Genomic DNA, 24,940 nt, shown 5'->3' with positions numbered 1-24,940 from the left:
TCCTAGCAGGTAGAATATGATTTGGGTTTGCCCCACTACTGGTGATGTTAACTTCGATCACATGATTAAAGTGGTGTTTGCTAGGCTTCTCCAAAGTTATTCTTTTATTTTGTAATTAACATTTTCATTGACCAGGTGCGGTGTCTTATGCCTGTAATGCCAGCACTTTGGGAAGCCAAAGCGGATGGATCACCCAAGGTCAGGAGTTTGAGACCAGGCTGTCTCTACTAAAAATACAAAAATTAGCTGGGTGTGGTGGCAGGCGCCTGTAATCCCAGCTACTTGGGAGCCTGAGGCAGAATCGCTTGAACCGGGAGATTGCAGTGAGCTGAGATCACGCCACTGCACTCCACCTGGGTGACAGAGTGAAACTCTGTCTCAAAAAAAAAAAACAAATTCTTTGAAAGGTAATTTTAGACTAAATGAATTTCCCATTTGTCATCAAGAGATTTATTAATGTTCAAAATAGAATCCCTCACAAAGCTATAATATTGATACCGTTAAATTAGTAATAGGCAACTTAAGAAAGGGAGCATTTGAAAAAATCTTGTTCTTTTTTTTTTTTTGAGACAGAGTCTTGCACTGTCGCCCAGGCTGGAGTGCAGCGGCGCCATCTCGGCTCACTGCAACCTCCGCCTCCCAGGTTCAAGCAATTCTCCTGCTTCAGCCTCCCAAGTAGCTAGGATTACAGGCGTGTGCCACCACACCTGGCTAATTTTTGTATTTTTAGTAGAGACGGGGTTTCACCATGTTGACCAGGCTGGTCTTGAACTCCTGACCTCAGGTGATCCGCCCGCCTCAGCCTCCCAAAGTGCTAGGATTATGAGGGTGAGCCACCGTGCCCAGTCAAAATCTTATTCTTTTAATTCAGTAGAACTCACCCTGTGGTGTTCACCTTATAGCATTTTACTTCATATATGCAATAGTAAGTTTTCTTTTATATAAAAGTTGAATTCAGTTCTACAGTTCCTTTTTATTTTAAAATGGATCACACATACAGAGTTCTGTTTCTAAATCCAAAGCAATTTTCCTGTAACATTATTTATTCCAGTGACAGAATTTTTTTTTTTTTTTTTGAGACAGAGTCTCGCTGTGTCACCCCAGGCTGGAGTGCAGTGGCGCGATTTCGGCTCACTGCAAGCTCCACCTCCTGGGTTCATGCCATTCTTCTGCGTCAGCCTCCTGAGTAGCTGGGACTACAGGCGCCCACCACCACAGCTGGCTAATTTTGTTTTGTGTATTTGGTAGATATGGGGTTTCACTGTGTTAGCCAGGATGGTCTCGATCTCCTGACCTCGTAATCCGCCCACCTCGGCCTCCCAAAGTGCTGGGATTACAGGCGTGAGCCACCGCACCTGGCCCTCCAGTGACAGAATTTATGTTTACTGCATAAAAAATACTTGTTCAATCCATAACAACATTTAGTATGTTAATAATATGAATAGCAACCATTTATGAACAATAGTATGTGGTAGGCATTATACCATGTACCTTCACATTAACCCTCATCAATAGTCTAACAACACCAAGCGTTGTTATTTTTCTCAGTTCTTCAGGTGGGAAAACAAGGTTCACATGGCTAAATGACTTGTTCAGAATTACAGAGTGGCAATTAGGATCTGAATCTAAGTTTTACTGACCCCAAATTCTGAGTTCTTCTTTATGTTACTTAAGAAAATGTTATTTTGGCAAATTCATAATTGTCATCTCATCAGGAAATTAAACTATGCCAAATAAATGTATTCCCAGGCATTACGTCAGCTGAACTATAGCTATATTGAGGTAAACTTTACATTTAAGAGAGGACTAAAAATCCAGAAAATGCTCGTCTTTTCTGGATACTTGTTTTTCCCAAGGGAAGATCTCAGCGGAATTTCAATATATAGAGCAGATAAAAGCACAGAATTGATTTCACCGGCAGTTTAACTCTTCATTGTTTGGTAGAAACCACCTGCTTATTTTCTGAATCTTAGTGCATCTGATGCAGTTTATAAACCTGTGGTTAGAATAGTAATGAATTTATGATTTGCATGTACTAATTTACTGTGGGGTTTTTAAATAGTGATTTTCTTATATTGCCTGGTCTCTGTCTGATCCCTGTGGTCGCTAACCCCCATGAAGAGGTGACTTAGACATTGTGTTAGGCTGGGTTGGTTTGGAAAGGAGACTTAGAGAAGATGAATTCTTTTTTTTTTGTTTTGTTTTTTTGAGACGGAGTTTCACTCTTGTCAGCCAGGCTAGAGTGCAATGGTGCAATCTTGACTCACTGCAACCTCCAACTCCCAGGTTCAAGCGATTTTCTTGCCTCAGCCTCCTGAGTAGCTGGGATTACAGGCACCCACCACCAAGCTCAGCTAATTTTTGTATTTTTAGTAGAGACAGGGTTTCACCATGTTGGCCAAGCTGGTCTTGAACTCCTGATCTCAGGTGATCTACCCGCCTCAGCCTCCCAAAGTGCTGGGATTACAGCCGTGAGCCACTGTGCCTAGCCTGAGAAGGTGAATTCTTATGCATTGTAGATTGGCACAACAGTGGGGATAGCTTCAGGCTCCTTCCCTAGACTCTTGCTGTTCACTGGCTTCCTGCTTGAGTTGGATTTTTACCTGACGACCAAATGCTGGAACTTGCCCCACCTCTCTTATACCTCATTCTACCTGACTGCTTGTATGCATTCATGTGTGTTTGTCTTGTAGGTGTTTTTAATAAAATCATTTCATAGTTCTTTCCTTTTCCCTTCATTGATTTTTTTCTTTTCCAACAATAAAAATTGGTTCATTTAAAAATTATTATATAAACAATTTATGGTCATTATAAAATCCTTAAACAGTATTGAAAATTATAAGGATATGTTATATTTTATAAGACAGTGTTTTCTTTTCATTCTGTTTTTTTTTTTTTTTTTTGGTGATGGATTCTTGCTCTGTTGCCCAGGCTGGAGTGCAGTGGCACGATCTTGGCTCACTGCAACCTCTGCCTCCTGGGTTCAAGCAATTGTCTGCCTCAGTCTCCCGAGTAGCTGGGATTATAGGCACTTGGCACCATGCCCAGCTAATTTTTGTATTTTTAGTAGAGACGGGGTTTCACCATCTCGGCCAGTCTGGTCTTGAACTCCTAACCTCGTGATCCACCTGCCTCGGCCTCCCTAAGTGCTGGGATTATACGCATTAGCCACTGCGCCTAGCCTCTTTTCATTCTTAATATATGAAATATTTATATACATTTATATGCCCTTTAAAATTTTTTAAATTAATATATGGAATATTTGGAATTACATTCCATATATATCCACTTATATATATTCCATATATATTATTATTATATGTGGAATATTTCATATATTAAGAATATTTAATATTCCATTTGGAATAGTCTAATAATAAAAAGAACACTGGTGAAAAGTTAACTGTTATCCTGAATCTCATGTTTGTCATTTTCTTGCCTTTTTAAAAAAATTTTAATTTCATGTTTTGTATGCTTGTAAGTCAGTTGCTTAAATTTGCTTGTTTTTGAGCTTTATAAAAGTGGTATCTTATAATAAATATATAGTCCTCTGTGATTTGCTTGTTTTCTCTCATTATTGTATTCCTGTGATGCATGTTGTTATATGTAGCTGCAATTTACTTTGCAGTATAGCATTCTGTTGGATGAATATACAACAATTTGTCGTTTTTCTTTTGGGCACTTGGATTGTTGCCGCATTTTTCCTATTATACACAATATTGCTATGGATATTTATGTATCTCATTCTTGATATATCTGTTCAAGAATTCCTCTGGTCTCTATATCTAGGATGGAAGTACTGAGTCGAAGATATGTGAATGTTCACAAAGAATAGTGCCAAACTGTTTTCTTCTTTTTTTTTTTGAGATGGAGTCTTGCTCTGTCACTCAGGCTGGAGTGCAATGGCGCAATCTTGGCTCACTGCAACCTCCGCCTCACAAGTTCAAGCAATCCTCCTGCCTCAGCCTCCCAAGTAGCTGGGACTACAGGCGTGCACCACCACCCCCAGTTAATTTTTTGTATTTTTAGTAGAGATGTGGTTTTACCATGTTGGCCAGGATGGTCTCGATCTCTTGACCTCATGATTCATTCACCTGCCTCAGCCTCCCAAAGTGCTGGGATTACAGGCATGAGCCACCGTGCCCGGCCCAAATTGTTTTCTAAAATGATCCTACCAATAATGTAATTGATCCTGGATCAGCAAGATCTAAGAATGCCTATTGTTCTGCCTCCTTGACAGCTGTTATAAAAACATTTTTTTTTTTGGCATGAGTTTAATAAATAAGACTTGGTGTCATAATAATTCTTTTCATTTTCTTTGCTGAGTGGCACATATTGAATTTCTTTTTTCCTAGGAGGGTAAATTATGTTGGCTGCACAGTGGCCCATGTCTGTAATCCGAACACTTTGGGAATCTGAGGTGGGCAATCACTTGAGCCCAGGAGTTCAAGACCAGCCTGGACAACACAGTGAAACTCCATTTCTACAAAAATAGAAAAATTAGCTGGGAATGGTGGCGTACGCCTGTAGTCCCAGTTACTCCGGAGGCTGAGCTGGGAGGATTCCTTGAACTCAGGAGGTGGAGGTTGTGATGAGCCAAGTGTGTGCCACTGCACTGCAGCCTGGGTGACACAGTGAGCCCTGTCTCAAAAAAAAAAAAAAAAAAAGATAAATTATGTTGACATTTAGTACACCAATCGCATTTTATTTGTCAGCATTTTATTTTTATACCTATCTTTGACAAACTCTACATTTGTATATAATGCCATAGTATTTATTTATTTATTTATTTTTGTTTTGTTTTGTTTTGTTTTGTTTTTTTGAGACAGAGTCTCGCTCTGTTGCCCAGGCTGGAGTGCAGTGTCGCGATCTCGGCTCACTGCAAGCTCCGCCTCCCGGATTCACGCCATTCTCCTGCCTCAGCCTCCGGAGTAGCTGGGACTACAGGTGCTTGCCACCACGGCCGGCTAATTTTTTGTATTTTTAGTAGAGACAGGGTTTCACCTTGTTAGCCAGGATGGTCTCGATCTCCTGACCTTGTGATCTGCCCACCTCAGTCTCCCAAAGTGTTGGGATCACAGGTGTGAGCCACTGTGCCCGGCCCCCATAATATTTAAATATCTGCTTTCAAATATATAAAATATAGCAGTTTACTTTACTTTTTAAAAATTATATTTCATTAGCTACAACATGCATCTTATAATTAATTTACCTTTTTTTCTTAATTTAAAGCACTAATTTTCAAAAGAATAACCCAGTGCACACATTAACTGAAGAGGAGCTTCTGGCATTTACATCAGTGAGTAATGTCTTTTTCTCTTCCATTTCATTTTTTTCCTGGTAAATTACTTCCTCTGGTATGGTCTTGCCTTGGATTGTTTATGTTGAAACACTGCCACCTAAGGAAATAAGGTGGAGAAAAATCTTATCACTTTAGTTTCTAAGTCACATGTATCTTGCTGCTGATTTAAGAGTCTGCAACTCTTAATTTGAGTGCTACGCCTACATGGTCATGGTGAAAAAGAAAGCTAGGAGCAGGACCGGGAGACCATGGGTTAGAAAGATGTCAAGAGCATGGTGTGCTCATCAGTGTTCAACAGTCTAGAGCAGTCCGGAGATAAATGTGGACAGAGAAGAGACCACTGGATTGGACAATTAGGAGTGCATTGGTTACTTCTAGGACAGTTTCAGTGGACTCTCTGGACAGTTCCCTCATTACAGAGAATTCAGAGGGAATATGGTGTAAGGAAATAAAGTTAATAGATAAAGATCACAGTTGGAGAAGAATAGCAGTGAAAAGGAAAGATGGAGTAATAGATATTTGAGGATTTTAGATCAAGAAGGGCTTTTAAGAAGAGAAAAGTCACAGACGAAGGGGTCAGTCAGTATATTTTGGCTTTATGGATAAAGGAAGATACATATGTTCTTTAATGAATACAAGTTGCTTAAGATATATCATTTTTTCAAAGGCATTTTCATTATCTTAGTTGGGAATACAGTTAGAATTCTGTTGTTTTCTTCCTTTGTTATTTTTCGGATAAGGCAAAATAAAATACTTTTACTGGCTAGAAAGAAAAGCTAGATTGTGGCTGGGCGAGGTGGCTCATGCCTGTAATCCCAGCACTTTGAGAGGCCGAGGCAAGTGGATCACTTGAGATCAGGAGTTCGGACCAGCCTGGCCGACATGGTGAAACCCTGTCTCTACCAAAAATACAAAAATTACCTGGGCTTGGTGGTACATGTCTGTAACCCCAGCTACACTGGAAGCTGAGAAGGAGAACCACCTCAACCCGGAAGGCGGAGGTTGCAGTGAGCCACACTGCACTTCAGCCTGGGTGACAGAGAGCGAGACTCCGCCTCAAACTCAAAACAAAACAAAACAAAACACAACAAAACAAAAAAAGCTAGCTTATTTTGTACTGTAATATAAACTTTTCACGTTACTATTTCCTACATACCCTGTTTGAACTGGTTAGGTGTTAGTCGTTTGAGTCCTCTGGTTGCGTGTTTTATTTTCCCACTTCAGTATTCTCAGAAATCTTTGGTGTGTATCATCATATTATGTGTGTTTTAGGTAACTGTGGAAATGTTCCTTATTATTTATTACATGTGCTATAAAGGAATTGACAAAGTGTTAACAAATTTTAAAGGGCATATAAAAAACATATTATGTACTTTTCATTTATTCATTCAGCTGATATATATCTACTAAATAATATATACGGGTATTGTACTAGTCATTGGGGGTATAGCAGTAAATAAAGCCTTTTGTGTTCTGGAGTTTATGTCAAATACAGAGTAGACAAAGAGAGAACCAGCTATTTCACAGAAGTGCTGAGGAGAAATATAAAGCAGGTTAAGAGACTAAGAATGGGATGGGCGCAGCTGTTTTAGACAAGGTGTTCAGGGAAGGTCTCAGTGGGAAGGTGACACTGAACATAGATCTGTGTGAAATGAGGGATGGGGGAAGGCTAGGGAAGGTCTGGACTGGCTGTGAGCTTGAGTCAGGGTAGGGACTGGATGGGGACAAGTGTCTAGGTGATGAATGGTGACCTGGATGCTTGGCTTTCTCTGATGATGGAAGTAAACAGGGATGTGGCATATGACAGGAAATGTTCCTGCTGGCCAGTAGTAACAGTTTCTTGGGATTGGTCCATAAGCAGTTTATTGCAGCATATATATTACCACAGTTATCCTGAAGACACTAGCACACTCTTTTTACATTCAAACAGTTAATTTTTTAGCATTTCTTGTGTGTGTGGCGGGGGTTCCCTTTCTTTAAAACTTTTCCTTTCTTTAACCTATTCTCATTCCCTTGCACTGTGAGGTACCTGTGAAGTAATCAGTAACTTCTGATGGTGGGTAACTCATCATTCCTAGCTTGCAGTGAAGGTCATAAATTCAGGTTTTATACTTCTCCGCTCAGGCCTTTATGCTGTGTGATTTTTCTGCTTTCCTCCCACCCTCTTACAATCAGAACCATCCTGAAGACCGACCTCTTTTTGGAGGAAAGCTGTTTGATTACAATGACTCACAGTGCTAGGCCTAACTCTTCTAAAGAGATGAGTTAATCCCGAGTAAATCTTTAATTGGAGAAGTAGGGCAAGAAACTTCTATGTGAGGAGGACTTTTAAGAGCCCCACACATACTTTGGGCTTTGCACTGTCTCCCTGACATTTTTTTAATCTCAAATGAAACATACAAAATAAACCAGAAAAACTTGTCAGCCCTTGTCAGCTCTTCATCTATCAGTTCTTCCTCCTGTCCCTTCTTTGTGCATGATACCGAAGTGGATAAGATGATGAATTAAAAGTGGTCCCTGGTTTCAATGAAGAAAGAAACTTTATTTAAATCCTATGTAACTCCAAAAGAGTGCAAACAGCCCCCAACTTATGAAAGTTTGATGATTTTTTGAATTTGCAATGGTGTGCAAATGATATTCATTCAAGTAGAAACCATACTTTGAATACCTATACGACCGTTCTGTTTTTCACTTTCTGTACAGTATTCAATAAATTACATGAGATATTCAGCTTTTTTTTTTTTTTATAAAATAGGCTCAGTGTTAGATGATGTTTCCCAACTGTAGGCTAACGTATTTAAGGCAGGCTAAGTTAAGCTATGATGTTTGGTAGGACAGGTGTTATTAAATGCATTTTGACTTAGAACATTTACAACTCATGATGGATTTATCAGGATGTAACTCCATCATATATTGAGGAGCATTTGTATTTGAGACAAGAGGGACTACTTCTAGGTGCTACCCTACTTCTTCTGAACTCTTGAACTTTTATTTGTGCCTCTCTTTTTGCAAGGTTCATATTTTGGCTTATATTATAATTATTTATATATATGTATGTGTGTGTGTGTGTGTGTGTGTGTGTGTGTGTATATGTCTTTTCCTTACGAGACTATAAACTCAGTTTTAGAGACTGGGCTCTGTTCTTTTCTAGGCTCTCTACAAGGGTTGTGACAGTGCTTCAATGCTTTACTCATAGTTGTTGTGAATAAATGCATGCAGAATAAGAAAATGAATGAAATATATATCCTACACCCTGGAATAGGGTTGATGTCTATTCAAGAGCTGTGTCACTTACTTGGTTCCATAATTTAGGTAGTACTGCATGATACTAGGAATAACCATCTGTTTCATCTTTCTCTTCTGTAAAATGGGGGAAAGAGAAAATGCCCCTATCCCAACACAAAAGACTTTACTTGAGGATCATATTGCAGAACATCTATGAAAGTACTCCAGAGTAGGTAGAGGCTGGTACACTCATAGCATTCAGTGATGCTAGTTTGTAGTAGAGCATTCCTATTTTCAAGCAGGCTAAATGGATAAGATCTGCTTGGAATTGGCCATAGATGTGGAAGAGAAGGGAACAGAGAGGAAAGAAACAGCATGGGTTTTTCTTGCTGGGCATCCATTTCCCTGCTCTAGCAGCAGCTTGGTGGCCTGGGACTAGGGTTGTGAACTATTGAGGCTACAAGATGTCTTCCTCTGTTGATAGAAGAGCAAATATAATAGAAGTCTTTTTTTTTTTTTTTTGAAATGGAGTTTTGCTCTTGTCGCCCAGGCTGGAATGCAATGGCGCGATCTCAACTCACTGCAGCCTCCCCCTCCTGGGTTCAAGCGATTCTCCTGCCTCAGCTTCCCGAGTAGCTGGGACTACAGGCATGGGCCACCACACCCGCGTAATTTTTATTTTTATTTTTTTTTTTGAGACAGAGTCTTGCTCTGTCACCCCAGACTGAAGTGCAGTGGCGCGATCTCGGCTCACTGCAAGCTCTGCCTCCCGGGTTCATGCCATTCTACTGCCTCAGCCTCCTGAGTAGCTGGGACTACAGGCGCCCGCCACCACACCTGGCTAATTTTTTTGTGTTTTTCAGTAAAGATGGGGTTTCACCGTGTTAGCTAGGATGGTCTCGATCTCCTGACCTCGTGATCTACCCGCCTCGGCCCCCCAAAGTGCTGGGATTACAGGCGTGAGCCACTGCGCCAGGCCAATTTTTGTATTTTTAGTAGAGATGGGGTTTCACCATGTTGGCCAGGCTAGTCTCGAACTCCTGACCTCAGGTGATGCAGCCACCCAGCCTCCCAAAGTGCTGGATTTACAGGGGTGAGCCACCGCGCCCGGCCAATAGAAGTCTTAATACTCCTACCAGAAGTCTGTAAGCACTTGGAGAGACAGGGACAGTGGTTATTTGGTGTTTGGTAAATATTTATTGAATAAACAAATGAATGGCTCTTGGTCCTGAATTTTGTTCAGTTTTGATTAACTGTCCCAAAGTTTACTAGAATGATGGTGAAATCTCTTTTTTGGAGAAATTTTTGCCAGTGTTTTCATTTTGGTGCAGCAGGTTGAAATATTTATGAAATATGCTGGGAAAATGTTTTAATTTAGCAAAGTCAGAAACTTGTCCTAAGAGGAATAGCTTTACTTGTTTAAGGTTGCTGTTATGTGATGCTATTTCTGAGATATTATATCTGCATGTTGCAGGAAAGCTGAGTCAGAGTAAAAATAACCCATATTGTTTTAGAGAGCCATTTATGTTGTATCAGCTTGATAACTTAAAATTAGCTGTGTTATCTACATTATTTCCCTTCAGATGAGCCACGTCATGACATTCAGTAATGTTTTTAATTTCCTTTTATTGTTGAAAATGGGAACAGTTTAGTTAATTCATACAGGTTTTTCAGTTTTCCTTGGCAAAAGTTTGTTTAGGCTGGGTGGGGTAGCTCATGCCTGTAATCCCAGCGCTTTGGGAGGCCAAGGTGGGCAGATCACAAGGTCAGTAGTTTGTGACCCGCCTGGCCAACATGGTGAAACCCTGTCTCTGCTAAAAAAAAAATACAAAAATTAGCTGGGCGTGGTGGTGCTCGCCTATAATCCCAGCTACTCAGGAGGCTGATGCAGGATAATCGCTTGAACCCGGGAGGCGGAAGTTGCAGTGAGTTGAGATCACGCCACTGCACCCCAGGCTGGACGACAGAGTGAGACTCTGACTCGGGGGGAAAAAAAGTTTGTTTGGTTTTTTGTTCTTGCGATAGTTTACTGAGAATGATGATTTCCAATTTCATCCATGTCCCTACAAAGGACATGAACTCATCATTTTTTATGGCTGCATAGTATGCCATGGTGTATATGTGCCACATTTTCTTAATCCAGTCTATCATTGTTGGACATTTGGGTTGGTTCCAAGTCTTTGCTATTGTGAATAATGCCGCAATAAACATACGTGTGCATGTGTCTAAAACTTAAAGTATAATAATAATAAATTAAAAAAAAAACAAATTTCAAAAAAAAAAGTTTGTTTAAGTGAGTGTGAATTGATACTGGCAGCTTGCCTTTTGACTCTACCTGAAGCCCCTAGGTCTCTGTAAATGAAAGAAGGAAAAAGATCTTTGGAAGTTACACATTATATTTTATGTATTTTCTTTTTCTGCTATTGACTTTAAAGCTGTTTAATAAATACTTATCTATGATCATAACATAGTTTGCTAATCCGTTTTACAGATGAAAATGATTACCCATTTTTCTTCTAGGGAATTACTCATTTCTTAATTGTAATTTATTAAGATAGGCAATATAACTATTAGTGCTTGTACTTTTGATAGTTTTATTACCAGAGTTAATTACTTCAGAATTACCTCACAGTATAGAGGAACAAGCACAGTGAGACTTAAGCAAAATAAAATGAACAAAACTGTACTTACACATGTCATAGTCAGCCTGGTGAAAAGAAAACATAAACAGAATGTCTTGACAGCAACCAAAAAAAAAAAAAAAGACATTAAATAAGAGGAAACAACAACTGCAAATACCTTCACCTTCTCGTTGAAACTAATTGCTCTGCTTTGCCTTTTCCTTTTTTTTTTTTAATTATTAGATGGAGTCTTACTCTGTCCCCCAGGGTGGAGTGCAATGGCGCAATCTTGGCTCGCTGCAACCCCTGCCTCCCGGTTCAAATGATTCTCCTGCCTCAGCCTCCTGAGTAGCTGGGATTACAGGCACGCACCACCATGCCCAGCTAATTTTTGTATTTTTAGTACAGATGGGGTTTCACCATGTTGGCCAGGCTGTTCTTGAACTCCTGACCTCAGGTGATCTGCACTTCTTGGCCTCCCAAAGTGCTGGGATTGCAGGCATGAGCCACTGCGCCCAGCCTGCCTGTTCCTTAAGTTCTCTTGCAAATTAGAAATGACCTGGGGACTGACCGCTTTTTTTTTGTCTTCTACAGTTAACCATGTCTTGAGGTTAATGCTTATTAGAATTTCCCTTCTGGCCCACTGTTACTGGACTTTAATTCCCATTGTCAACAACTATAAAATTGGATAAAATATATGAAACAGTAATGTATAAAAAGGATAATATATCATGACCAAATAGTGTTTACCCCAGGAATACAAAATTGGTTTAATATGAAACAATGCAGTTCACCTTATTAATAGAGCAAAGGAGAAAAACCAAATGATTATCTTAATAGAAACAAAAAAGCCTTTGACAAAATTCAACACCTTTCATTATAAAAACTCTTAGTAAACTAGGAATAGAAGAGAATATCAACCTGATTAAGTGCATCTAGCTAAAATCATTATTGGTGAAAAGTAGTCTTTCCCCCCTAAGCTCAGAAAAAAGGGAAGATTGTCTGCTTTCTTCACTTCTCTTCTAGTTGAACTAGAATCCCAGTAGTGCAATAGATAAGAAGAAGATATGAAGAAATAAAAGGTATACAGATTGGAAATCAGGATATAAACTACCTTTATGCAGAGGTGACATGTTTATATCATAGGAAAACTCTTAAGAATGAACATGAAAGCTACTAGAACTAACAAGCAAGTTCTTAGAATGCAAGGTCAATATAAAAAAGTCAATTATATTTGCTAGCAATACTTGGGAAAAGAATTTTAAAATCATTTGCAATAGCCTTAAATAAATCAAATATTTACAAATAATTACAACTAAAATGCAAGACCTCTATGCTGAAAATGACAAAGACTATTGAGAGAAATTAGAGATTATCTAAATAAATGGATTTACCATATCTGTGGATCGGAAGGCTCAATATGTTGAATTCACAATTCTTGTAAAAGTGAGCTTCAAATTAAATCCGTAGCAATCAGAATCCCCATAGGCATTTTTTTTTTATTTGCAGAAATTGACATGCGGATTCTAAAATCATTTGGAGGACTTCTGCTTCTGTAATGGTTTCTTTTTTTCTGAGATGTAGTCTCACTCTGTTACCCAGGCTGGAGCGCAAAGGCACGATCTCAGCTTACCTCTGTCTCCTGGGCTCAAGCATTTGTCCTGCCTCAGCCTTCCGAGTAGCTGGGACTACAGGCGTGAACCACCATGCCTAGCTGATTTTTTTGTGTTTTGGTAGAGATGGAGTTTTACCATATTGCTCAGGGTGGTCTCGAACTCCCAGGCTGAAGTGATCCGCCCGCCTCAGCCTCCCAAAGTGCTGGAGTTACAGGCATGAGCCACCACGCCCGGCTGCTTCTGTAGTGGTTCTGATTGGAACCACCCTTCTGCAGAAAAAAATTATCAACTGTGGGCAAGGTGCAAAAACAAAAAATCCAACTGCCTGGTGATACTGGGGAATGATCAAAGGCAGAAAGATTCTGGAGATGACTTTTTTGCTTGGAAGAAGGGAATACATTGGGTGATTTTATTTTTAGGTTTCTTTTGTGTGTGTGTGAGATGGAGTCTCACTCTGTCACCCAGGCTGGAGTGCAATGGCACAATCTTGGCTCACTGCAACCTCTACCTCCTGGGTTCAAGCAATTCCTGTGCCTCAGCCTCCCGAGTAGCTGGGATTACAGGCATGCACCACTACACCCAGCTAGTTTTTGTATTTTTAGTAGAGATGGGGTTTCACTGTGTTGGCCAGGCTAGTTTCGAACTCCTGACCTCAGGTGATCCGCCTACCTCAGCCTCCCAAAGTCTGAGATTACAGGCATGAGCCACTGCACCTGGCCATTTCTTGGTATTTTCTAACATATTTAGACGGCATTCAAGGGTGAACAAGTGATCCTATGTGGTTGCAAAGTTTCTACATTTTATGTGAAGGATTACTCTATTAATTTTCCACTATTGTAGGTTGTGAAAAATTAAAGATATTATTATTCTAGAGCATCCACTTAAAAATGCAAAGGCATCTGGCTAAAAATCCAGTAAGAAGTCAAGGTGGCAACCTAAAATATATTCAGATTATCTAAAAAGAAGGCAGGAAAAGCAGCATAATGGAACAACAACAACAAAAGGGTAAAATGGTATATTTAAACCCAGCCATATGAATAATTATATTGAATGCTAATGGATAAATACTCCAAATAAAAGTCAAAGATTGATAATGGAATTAAAAAGCGAGAGACAACTATATGCTTCCTAGAAGAGATGTACTTTAAATGTGAAGACTCAGATGGGTTGTTAATAAATGAATGGAAAATATTATCCCATGAAAACAGTAAGTATAACAAGGCTAGATTTGCTAAATTATTATAAAGTAAAATGGGCTTCATTACAAAGAATATTTCCAGAGACAGAGAGGACAACTTTATAATAATAAAGGGAATATTTATCAGGAAGACATAGTAATTATAAATGTGTATGTATCTAATAATGGCTCCACAGTACATGAAACAAAAATGGATAGAACTAAATTGAAAAACAGACAATGTCACAATCATAGTTGAATATTTTAACACCCCTCTGTCAGCAATTGTTAGAACAACTTGGCAAACAGCAAGTAAATACATAGATAAATGGCAACATCAGCCATTTTGACTGAATTGATGTTTATGGAATACGCTTGGAATACATGGTGTTTTCAAATGCGTATGGTAAGTGCAGCAAGACCATATACTGGGACATAAAACAAATCTCCATAAGTGAAAGAATAAATGAATAAATTAAGAAATTGATTACATATAGTACATAGTTTTTTCCATAGATTACATATAGTACTTAGTTTTTTCTGTAATTGAATTAAATGACATAAATAACTATTGCATATCTAGAAAAACCCCAGATGTTTGTAAACCAAGCAATTAAACTGCATATTTTATCCATGGATCACAGAAGAAAACAGAGAAGAAATTTATATGTGAAGGTCATTCATGAAGTTAAATCATTGATCTCAATGTTACAAAATTTTCCTCCTATGTTTTCTTCAAGTAAAATTGTTATAACATTGGGTAGTGAAGAAATTTTAGCTAGGACACTAAGCGCATGAACCATAAAAGAAAAAGAGTGATAAATTGGACTTTATTAACATTAAAACCTTCTGCTTTTTGAAGACAACATTAAGAAAATGAAAACACCAGCCATAGACTAGGAGAAAATATTTACACGGCATGTATCTCACAAAAGACTTTTACTTAGGATAAAGACCCCTTTCAACTCAATAGTAGAAACCAACCAATTAAATATGGATAAAATATTTGAACAGACACTTGAACAAAGATATATGCATGGCCAAAAGGAGCTTGAAAGATGTGTAATAACATTAGTCATCGGAGAAATGCAAATTAAAACCACAACAAGATACCACTATACATTACTGAAAAGACTTACATAACACTATGTGGGGTAGTTAGAACTCTCATACAATGCTGGTGGTAATGCAAAATGTCACAACTGCTTTGGAACACAGGTTGGCATTTTCTTATAAAATTAATCATCAATTGCTTCTCCAGGTATTTAGCCATGAGAAATGAAAGTATATGTCCTCACAAAGAGTTGTACACAAATACTCGTGGCTGTTTTATCCATAATAGCTTAAAACTGGAAACAACCCAAATGTCCATCAAAACAAATGAGTGATAAACTGCCGTGTATCCCTCTGATGAAATAATACTCAACAATAAAAAGTTATGAAATACTGATAAATGCAACAGCATGGATGAATCTCAGACACATTATTGTGAGTTAAAGAAGCCAGGCTGTATGATTCAATTTAATGGAAATTCTAGAATAGCAAAACTACATTGTAATGACAGAAAGTAGATCACAGATTGATTACAAAATGTTGCAAGGGAATATTTTAGGATGATGAACAATTTCTATAATTTGATTTAATAGTGGTTATATAGGTGTATGCATTTTTCAAAACAGGTCACAATACTGAATATGGGTTTTGTTCATCTGTCATATACTTCACTAAAGGGAAGAATTCACATGACCAGATTTATTTAGAGCTATACTATTTAAGATTATCAATATAGACTTGGGTTTCAATATTGATTATTCTATGCCACCAGTTTCAGAAGTACAACACAAACTATTCAATTTACCTAATTATTAAGTGGAAAAAATGTAGAACAAATTCCCAATAAGAAATTACTTAGTGTTCACATTCGTTACGAAGTTTACTGCTTTTCTGAAGCAAAATCAAGCTAGTTTTCCCCATATATTTTTGGAAACCTGCATGTAAAAGAAATCCCAAAGTTAATGGGGGGAATATACTATTTACAGCTCAAGTTGGGGGTACTTTTGACCCTTTGCATTTAACACAGATTATTGATATTGAAAAAATATTTGTTGAATTGAAATTTTTTCCCCTTTGTGATTGAGAGTCAACAGAAATAACAAATAGAAAGATAGCTAGGATGAACGTAAAATCTTAACATTTCTTAGCACATGAGACTTGTATATAGAATAGCATAGGTAATTGAAATAAAGTGAAGCATTAATATATGATTTCTAGCAACTTGTGTTAATCAGTATAAAAATAGGTAATTAGTAGAATTTATTTTAAGTCTGTAAATACTGTTTTAAGTAGAATCTATATCTGGTATGGAAAGTAAACTATTGGTCATGTGGCAAAACATTAACATTTGGGGAACTGGGTGAAGGATATACAGTAAGCCCTTGCTTAAGGTCATCATGAGTAGGTTTTTGGAAACTGACTTGAATCAAGACAGTGTACAACAGGTCCTCAGGTAACATTGCTTGCTTTAACAATGATGAAGAAAAAAACATGGTTTTGTTATAGAACATTTTGCTTAAAATCTCCTGAATGCAGAGGTTTTTCTTTTTTGAAGAAGCCAAGTGACCAACAGATTGATCACTGGTGTCTTTGCTGCCTATATGAAAATTTGCATAGCAGAGAAAGTTTTAAAAGCTTAATGGCAGAAGATCCAGAGTCTCAAAATTTGCCAAGCATGCTACTAGATGTTGTGGAAAAAATAAAGGCATAAAGCATGGGACTTGCCTTCATGGAATTTTTAATTTAGCCCAGGTCAGAGAAATTTATGAAACTGTACTTAGCAATACTAGGCCCTTTAAACTACAAATGGATAGCACAGATAAAGATATCCTCTAGTTGCTAAGAAAGGAAGACAATATTTAGGACTGAGCAGTCAAAGAAGGCTTTGTTCACTAAGGGAGGACTTGAGTTGGACTTGAACAACAGATAGGGTTTAGATGGAGTGATATAGCATAAGCAAAGGCAAGGAGACGGGAGAATGTAAGTTGTATTTGGGTCCTTTTGTTGAGGGTAATAGTGAGACTTAGGGAAGAGTAGATTTGAAAAAGTTTTTAAATGACCTACCTAGCAAGGATAGGGGATTTGGACTGCTCTTCCACTTCTACTGGGAATTATTTATAGATTAAACTTGGAATTTTAAACTTATTGTCATTTGGTACTGATTTCAAAAATGAATGCTCTTTTAAGTAGATAATTAAAAAGTGGGGATAGCTCTGCTTTTTATAGTATTTCTTTGTTCCTTGCTTTGGAAGATCAGCGTGACCTGGGTGGGCATCGTTCGATTTGGCTTTAGTGTAGCCAAACAATCACGCACAAGGAGAGCTCTGAGCTGGCTTTGATTTATGTATGGAAAAAGCAGCTATCTGAAAGCGCCTTCAGTGTTTAAAGGAGTAGCCTGGTTGTGTGTCATTTAAAGGGATCCTAGTGACCTTTGGAAGAAGATTATTTGAAACATGCAGTGATAAGAATGAGAAGGAAATTTATTTTTAATAGAAATGACACTCTAGATCCTCTTTGATGATGGTGCAGAATTTTCTTTGCTACTTTTCTGGGGCATGAGGGAAATGCCCATACAGTGGGAAATTGCTAGCTGAATAAAATAATAAGTCCTTCTTAGGTACATATATAGCTTGTCATCATATGAATATTTACTTTTTTTTTTTTTTTTTGAGACAGTCTTTCTCTGCCCAGGCTGGAGTGCAATGGCGCAATCTCGGCTCACTGCAACCTCCACCTCCCAGGTTCAAGTGATTCTCCTGCCTCAGTCTTCCAAGTAGCTGGGATTACAGGCACACGCCACCGCGCCCAGCTAATTTTTGTATTTTTAGTAGAGACGGGGTTTCATCATGTTGCCCAGGCTGGTCTTGAACTCCTGACCTCAGGTGATCAATCCACCTCAGCCTCCCAAAGTTGGGGGATTACAGGCGTGAGCCACCGCACCTGGCCTGCATCTCTTAATCTTTAATGAATACTTCTCTTTTGTTCTCAAAATATCCTCTTATACACCTTATCAACAATTGCTGAAGAGAATTGATTCTTTAATTTATAAAACATTATAACTATAAATAAAATAAATATTACTAGTTTATTTCACTATTCACAACAGTCATAAAAATATTAAAATTACATGAAAGATTACATACTTGTAAAAGTTTACTGGCTCAATGAGTCACCTTTTATAGATTTTGGTCAATGAGAGGTAAGAAATGAGAGAACTTTTCTTAAGACAGGCACACAAATGTTATTTGTAAGTGGTTTCTGGCCTTTGTTTTGATGTGTAAAAGTGGTGGAAATTCCATCTCATGGATAAGTACATGGTTGCAAATGGCATGAGGTTTTTCAGCAGTGTGCTAATTCTGAATGTGGGGATTTTCTTTTTTAATTTTTTAGTTTTTTTTTTTTTTTTTTGTAGAGACAGGTCTCCCCATGTTGCTCAGGCTGGTCTTGAACTCCTGGGCTCAAGTGTTCTGCCCATCTCGGCCTCCCAAAGTGCTGGGATTACAGGCGTGAGCCACCACACCCAGCCATGGAAGCGGGGATTTTTGAATCCACCAACTTTCTGAGGGCTCTTTTTCAAACCCATTTTGATTTTTAACCAAATACTTATAACTTAGCTGATATTTCATCAAATTACCACAGTTAATAGAATCCATGGTTAAAAATAAGACAGCATTTACAACTATGTAATTCCACATGAAGTACCTAGAGTAGCCAAAATTCATAGAACCAAAAAGCAGAAAGGGTTGCCGGGGGCTGGGGGAAGGGGGTTGGGAGTTGTTTAATGGGTATAGAGTTTCAGCTGCAAGATGAAAGGAGTTCTGGAGACTGGTTGTACAACAATGTGAATGTACTTAACATTACTGAACTGTGTGTTTAAAAATTGTTAAAATGGTATATTTTATGTTATATGTATTTTACCACAGTTTTTAAAAATTAAAAAGAGAAAAGCATTTGTAATAGTGTCAAAAAACATCAAATTCCTAGGAATAAACCTATCAAAAGATTTATGAGATCTCTATACTAAAAATCTGGTGGGGCTCGGTGGTTTACACCTGTAATCCCAGCACTTTGGGAGGCCGAGGTGAGCAGATCACTTGAGGTCAGGAATTCAAGACCAGCCTGGCCAACATGGTAAAATCTTGTCTCTGCAAAAAATACAAAAAAAAGTTAGCCAGGCGTCGTGGTGAATGCCTGTAATCCCAGCTACTTGGGAGGCTGAGGCAGGAGAATCGTGTGAACCCAGGAAGTGGAGGTTGCAGTGGGCTGAGATCGCACTGCTGTACTCCAGCCTGGGTAACAGAGTGAGACTCTGTCTCAAAAAAAAAAAAAAAAAAAATCTATAAAACATAATTAAGATAAATTAATGAAGATGTAAATAAACGGAGTGATATGTCTTGTTCATGAGGACTTCATGTTTTAAAATTTCAAGTCTTTCCAAATTAACCTACATAATTAATACAATCCTTAAGAAAGTCCCAGAACTTTAAATTTGTTGTTTTTATTGTTTCTGTTGTTTTTTCGTGAAGCTAAAGCTGACTTTGAAATTCATATGGAAATGCAGAGGACTAAGGGTATAGCTCAGGCAGTCTTGAAGAACAGAGCTGGAGGGGAGGACTTCTGTTGTCAGATAGCAAGACCTATTTTAGGACAGTGCTCATCAAATTGGGGTCCCTGGACCAGCAGCATCAGCGTCACCTGGGAGCTTGTTAGAAATGGAATGTCTCCGGCTCCACCCTAAACCCTGTTCAGTCAGAACCTTTGAGGTTGGAGCCAAGAACTCTGTGTTTTAACAAGCTCTTGAAGTTATTTTTATGCTCTTTAAAAACACAGAATTAAGACATTTTGACACAAGGAAATATAAATCAACCAGTAGTCTAGAAAGAGATCCATACATATACAGTTCATGTGATTTATGGCAAAGGTGGAGTTGTAAAACAGTGAGAAAGGATAGACTTTTCAATAAATATTACTAGATAATTTATATACCTATAGGAAAAATGGGCATCTTACCCCTACATCATACTGTATATAAAACATAATTCCAGATAGATCAAATATATAAAAGTGAAAAGCAAAACTATAAAGCTCTTAGAGGATGAATGTAGGAGAACATCTTTGAGACCTTAGGACAGTCAAACAGGACAGTAAAGCTCTAACAAAACAAAAAATGGTACACTGGACCACAGTTAGCACTTCTTCTTATGAAAAGATACCATTACTGTTGTAAAGCACTTAGACTAGTGCCTGACCAGCACATAGAATGTGTTATATAAATGTTTATTAAATAAAACTAATAAATAAAATGAATAACAAAATAGCAAAAACAGCAAACTTGTATCGAGAACAAATAAAATTCTGGTTAGAACCACCGTTGTAGAGGCTTTTGCAGTTGAGTAGTTACTGCATTTTTCTCAGAACAAGAGGCTAACTCTCTAGTCGTCAGCCTTTTGGTAATCTCTGTTATTTAGGACCAGTTTTAGAGTGAACTGTTCAGAAATTTTCTTAGCATTTCTAAGAAATGAGTATGAATTATTGGAATAAAAATATGAATTATAAGAATTAACAACATGTAGTATTTTATATCTTCATAAAAATGTGTCCTTTGGGAGAAATAATTGAAATTAAAGTGTTTACTATAATTAACTATACAGAAACATATCAGAGCCTTTTCATGGGCTAAAATAACCCAGCTTTTGGGAAAAAAATTCTGAAATTTGGGAGCGTGGTATATATGCATACTGGATGCTTCATACAAAATATTATTACTAGCCAGGCCTAGTGGCTCATGCCTGTAATCCCGGCACTTTGGGAGGCCAAGACAGGAGGATCACTTGAGGCCAGCAGTTTGAGACCAACCTGGGTAACATTGTAAGATCCATCTCTATTAAAAAAAATAAGAAATTATTAGTGACTTTAAAAAAGTAATGAAATATTACTTTGGGTGTAATTATATTTCTGTCTTTATATGTTCTGTTTATGTTTTTAGCAATACAAAATTTGAATGTAAGATTGCTATTTCTTTTTTTTTTTTTTTTTTCACAAGGTCTTGCTCTGTTGCCCAAGCTGAAGTGCACTGGTATGAACACAGCTCACTGCAGCCTGGACCTCCCAGGCTCAAGCGATCTTCCTGCCTCAGCCCGTCACGTAGCTGGTACCAGAGGTGTGCACTGCCACACCAGGTTTATTTTTTTTATTTTTTATTTTTTCTAGAGACAGGGTCTTGCTTTGTTGCTTAGGCTGATCTCAAACTCCTGGGCTCAAGCAATCCTCCTGTCTTGGCCTCCCAAAGTGCTGGGATTACAGGTGTGAGCCACTACGCCCAGCCTGCTCTGTCTTTTTAAGGATTTTGACAGTAGTGGTTTTGTAAAATACATATTTTTTTATATACATAACACAAAATGTACCGTCTTAACCATTTTTAAGGGTACAGTTCAGTGGCATTAAGTACCTTCACAGTGTTGTGCAACCATCAGTATTATCAATATGCAGAACTTTTTCAGCTTTCCAAACTCTGTATCCATTAAACAATAACTCCCTTTCTCCCCTCCCTTTAGCCCTTGCAACTACCATTCTACTTTCTAGCCCTATGAGTTTGACTACTCTAGGTACCTTGTTTAAGGGGAATCATAAAATATTTGTTCTTTTGTAGGCCAGGCGTGGTGACTTATGCCTGTAATCTCAACACTTTGGGAGGCCAAGGCGGGTGGATCACCTGAGGTCAGGAGTTCACAACCAGCCTGGCCAACATGGTGAAATGCCATCTCTACTAAAAATATAAAAAATTAGGCCAGGCACGGTGGCTCATGCCTGTAATCTCAGCGCTGTGGGAGGCCGAGGCAGGCAGGTCACGAGGTCAGGAGTTCAAGACCAGCCTGGCCAATATGGTGAAACCCCATCTCTACTAAAAATACAAAAAGTAGTCGTGCGTGGTGGTGCGCGCCTGCAGTCCCTGCTACTCGGGAGGCTGAGGCAGAAGAATCACTTAAACCCTGGAGGCGGAGGTTGCAGTGAGCCAAGATCGCGCCACCACACTCCAGCCTGGGTGACAGAGCAAGGCTCTATCTCAAAAAAAAAAAAAAAAAAAAAAAAAAATAGCTGGGTGTGGTGGCAGGTGCCTATAGTCCCAGCTACTTGGTAGGCTGAGGCAGGACCATCGCTTGAACCCTTGAACCCAGGAGGTGGAGGTTGCAGTGAACTGAGATGGCGCCGTCGCACTCTAGCCTGGGCAACAAGAGCAAAACTCCATCTCAAAAAATAAAATAAAATAAAATAAAATAAAATAAAATAAAATATTATGAAAGTAAAAATAAATAAACAAATAAAAATACGAAAATTAGCCGGTCGTGGTGGCATGCACCTGTAATCCCAGCTACTTGGGAGACTGAGGCAGGAGCATTGCTTGAACCTGGGAGGCGGAGGTTGCAGTGAGCCAAGATTGCACCACTGCACTCCAGCCTGGGTGACAGAGCGAGACTCTACCTCAAAAAAAAAAAAAAATTGTTCTTTTGTGACTGACTTCACTCAGCATGGTGTCCTCAAAGTTCATCTGTGTTGTTATATCAGAATGCTATTCCTTTTTAAAGCGGATTGATACTCTGTTGTTTCTATACCACATTTTTGTTTATTTTATTTTATTTATTATTTATTTTCTGAGACAGAGTCTCACTCTGTCGCCCAGACTGGAGTGCAGTGGCGCGATCTCGGCTCACTGCAACCTCCACCTCCTGGGTTCAAGCACTTCTCCTACCTCAGCCTCCCGGGTAGCTGGGATTCCAGATGCCCACCATCACGCCCAGCTAATTTTTTTGTGTGTTTTTAGTAGAGACTGGGTTTTACCATGTTGCCCAGGCTGGTTTCAAACTACTGACCTTAAGTGTTCCACCTGCCTCGGCCTCCGAAAGTGCTAGGATTACAGGCGTGAGCCACCACGCCCAGCCTATACCACATTTTATGATCCATTCCTTCACAAACATTTGAGTTGTTTTTGCCTTTTGGCTATGTGTATAATGCTGCCATGAATATTGGTATGCAAATATCTGACTTCAGTTCTTTCAGGCATGACCCAGAAATGGAATTGCTAAATCATGTGGAATACTATATTTAATTTGGAGATAATTTTTTCTAATGCCTAGATTTACTTTTTTCATACAAAGATAGCATAAAGTATCTTCTACAGAATATAGAGCAGTCACTGCAAGTTTTACAGTTCCTGTTATTCCTTGATGTATTTTGTTTTCCACTCAGAGAATTAGTGAGTAGCCGATGGGCGTGGTGGCTCACACCTGTAATCCTAGCACTTTGGGAGGCCAAGGTGGGCTCATTGCTTGAGCCCAGGAGTTCGAGACCAGCCTGGGTGAAACCCTGTCTCTACAGAAAATTAAAATAATTAGCCAGTTGTGGTGGCAAGTGCCTGTAGCCCCAGTTACCCAGGAGGCTGAGGCAGGAGAATCACTTGAGCCTGGGAGGCGAAGGTTGCAGTAAGCCGAGACTGCACCACTACACTCTAGCTTGGGCAATAGAGTGAGACCCTGTCTCAAAAAAAACAAACAAAAAGAAATAGTGGGTAGCTAGAATTCTATGGTAATAGCAAATTATATCAGCTTATATTTAGGTCCATGTGTTCAGTTACTCATTGCCTCTTATTATCAAGGCTGAAACTCTGTGCTTATTTAACCTCTCAATATGTAAGACACCATTCCAAATCTGATGAGTCACAATTTGGTGTTTTCAACATCTTCTTTTATCTTTACCAATTTTTGGCATCTGAGCAGTTTAGCTGTTCTCAAGTACTTCTTTCTTACACTTTTACTGAACAGTAAAGAAATGTTTTTATACGATATTTCAGTAAATGTAAAGTTTGTAGTAATTGCATTTAGCTTAATGTTAAAATAGAAAATCACCAAAATTCAACAAAGATGAACTTGTTTTCCCTTCATTACTACAGAATTTTGGAGGTGGTTGGTCAACTTTTAGTCTACATTTTTCTCTTTATGGATAAGACATCTTTAGTCACACAGAGCTTAACCTGCTTATTCAAGGGCACATAGATAATGGCTGGGACGGTAGAGGAATTCAAGCTAGTTTAGGAAATAATTAATTTTTTTTTTTTTGGAGACAGTCTCACTCTGTCACTCAGGCTGGAGTGCAGTGGAATGATGTTGGCACACTGCAACCTCTGCCTCCTGGGTTCAAACGATTCTCATACCTCAGCCTCCTGAGTGGCTGGAATTGTAGGTGTGCACTAGCACGCCCAGTTAATTTTTGTTATTTTTAATACAGACGGGGTTTCACTATGTTGGCCAGGCTGGTCCTGAATCCCTGACCTCAAGTGATCTGCCTGCCTCAGCCCCAAAAGTGGCCACTGCGCCTGGCCAGTAATAATTAATCTTAATTTGTAGATTTTTACAAAGCATGGTAGCACATTATGTTGGTACCTTATTATATTATTACTTGCCATGAAGCAAATGGAATATTATGATTATTATTTTTGATACAGGGTCTCACTCTGTTCAGCCCAGACTGGAGTGCAGTAGTGTGATCAGGGCTCACTGCAGCCTTGACCAGACTCAAGTGATCCTTCCACTTCAGCCTCCTGAGTAGTTGGAACTACCTGCACATGCCACCACACCCAGCAAATTTGATAAACTTTTTTGTAGAGACAGGGGCTTGCTATACTGCCCAGAATGATTTCAAACTCGTGGTCTCAAGTAATTCTCCTACTTCAGCCTCCCGAAGTGCTGGGATTACAGTTAAGCCATCTCACCCAGCCATAAAGTTATTATTATTATTATTATTTAGCATTTGGAACGTGTTGTCTTTTTTTTTTTTTTTGAGACGGAGTCTCGCTCTGTCACGCAGCCTGGAGTGCAGTGGCGCGATCTCAGCTCACTGCAAGCTCCGCCTCCCAGTTCACACCATTCTCCTGCCTCAGCCTCCTGAGTAGCTG

The 24,940-nt window shown here is 38.8% G+C and overlaps 1 protein-coding gene across 3 annotated transcripts in view; it reads left to right on the top strand.

The window, feature by feature from the left end:
* The window catches only part of TTC27 (tetratricopeptide repeat domain 27), a 194,860-nt gene that overhangs the window by 47,546 nt on the left and 122,374 nt on the right, over window positions 1-24,940 (top strand). For all 3 annotated transcript variants that reach the window (XM_003822003.4, XM_034952913.3, XM_063594999.1), the window contains exon 9: window positions 5,233-5,299. In XM_003822003.4, the coding sequence (XP_003822051.2) occupies window positions 5,233-5,299 (67 nt within the window). The remainder of the gene's footprint in view (window positions 1-5,232; window positions 5,300-24,940) is intronic.

This window comes from Pan paniscus, chromosome 12 (genome assembly GCF_029289425.2).
Source record: "Pan paniscus chromosome 12, NHGRI_mPanPan1-v2.0_pri, whole genome shotgun sequence".
Lineage (NCBI taxonomy): Eukaryota > Metazoa > Chordata > Mammalia > Primates > Hominidae > Pan > Pan paniscus.
Note: the sequence above shows the minus strand (reverse complement) of the source record. Positions and strands in the feature narration are given on the sequence as shown.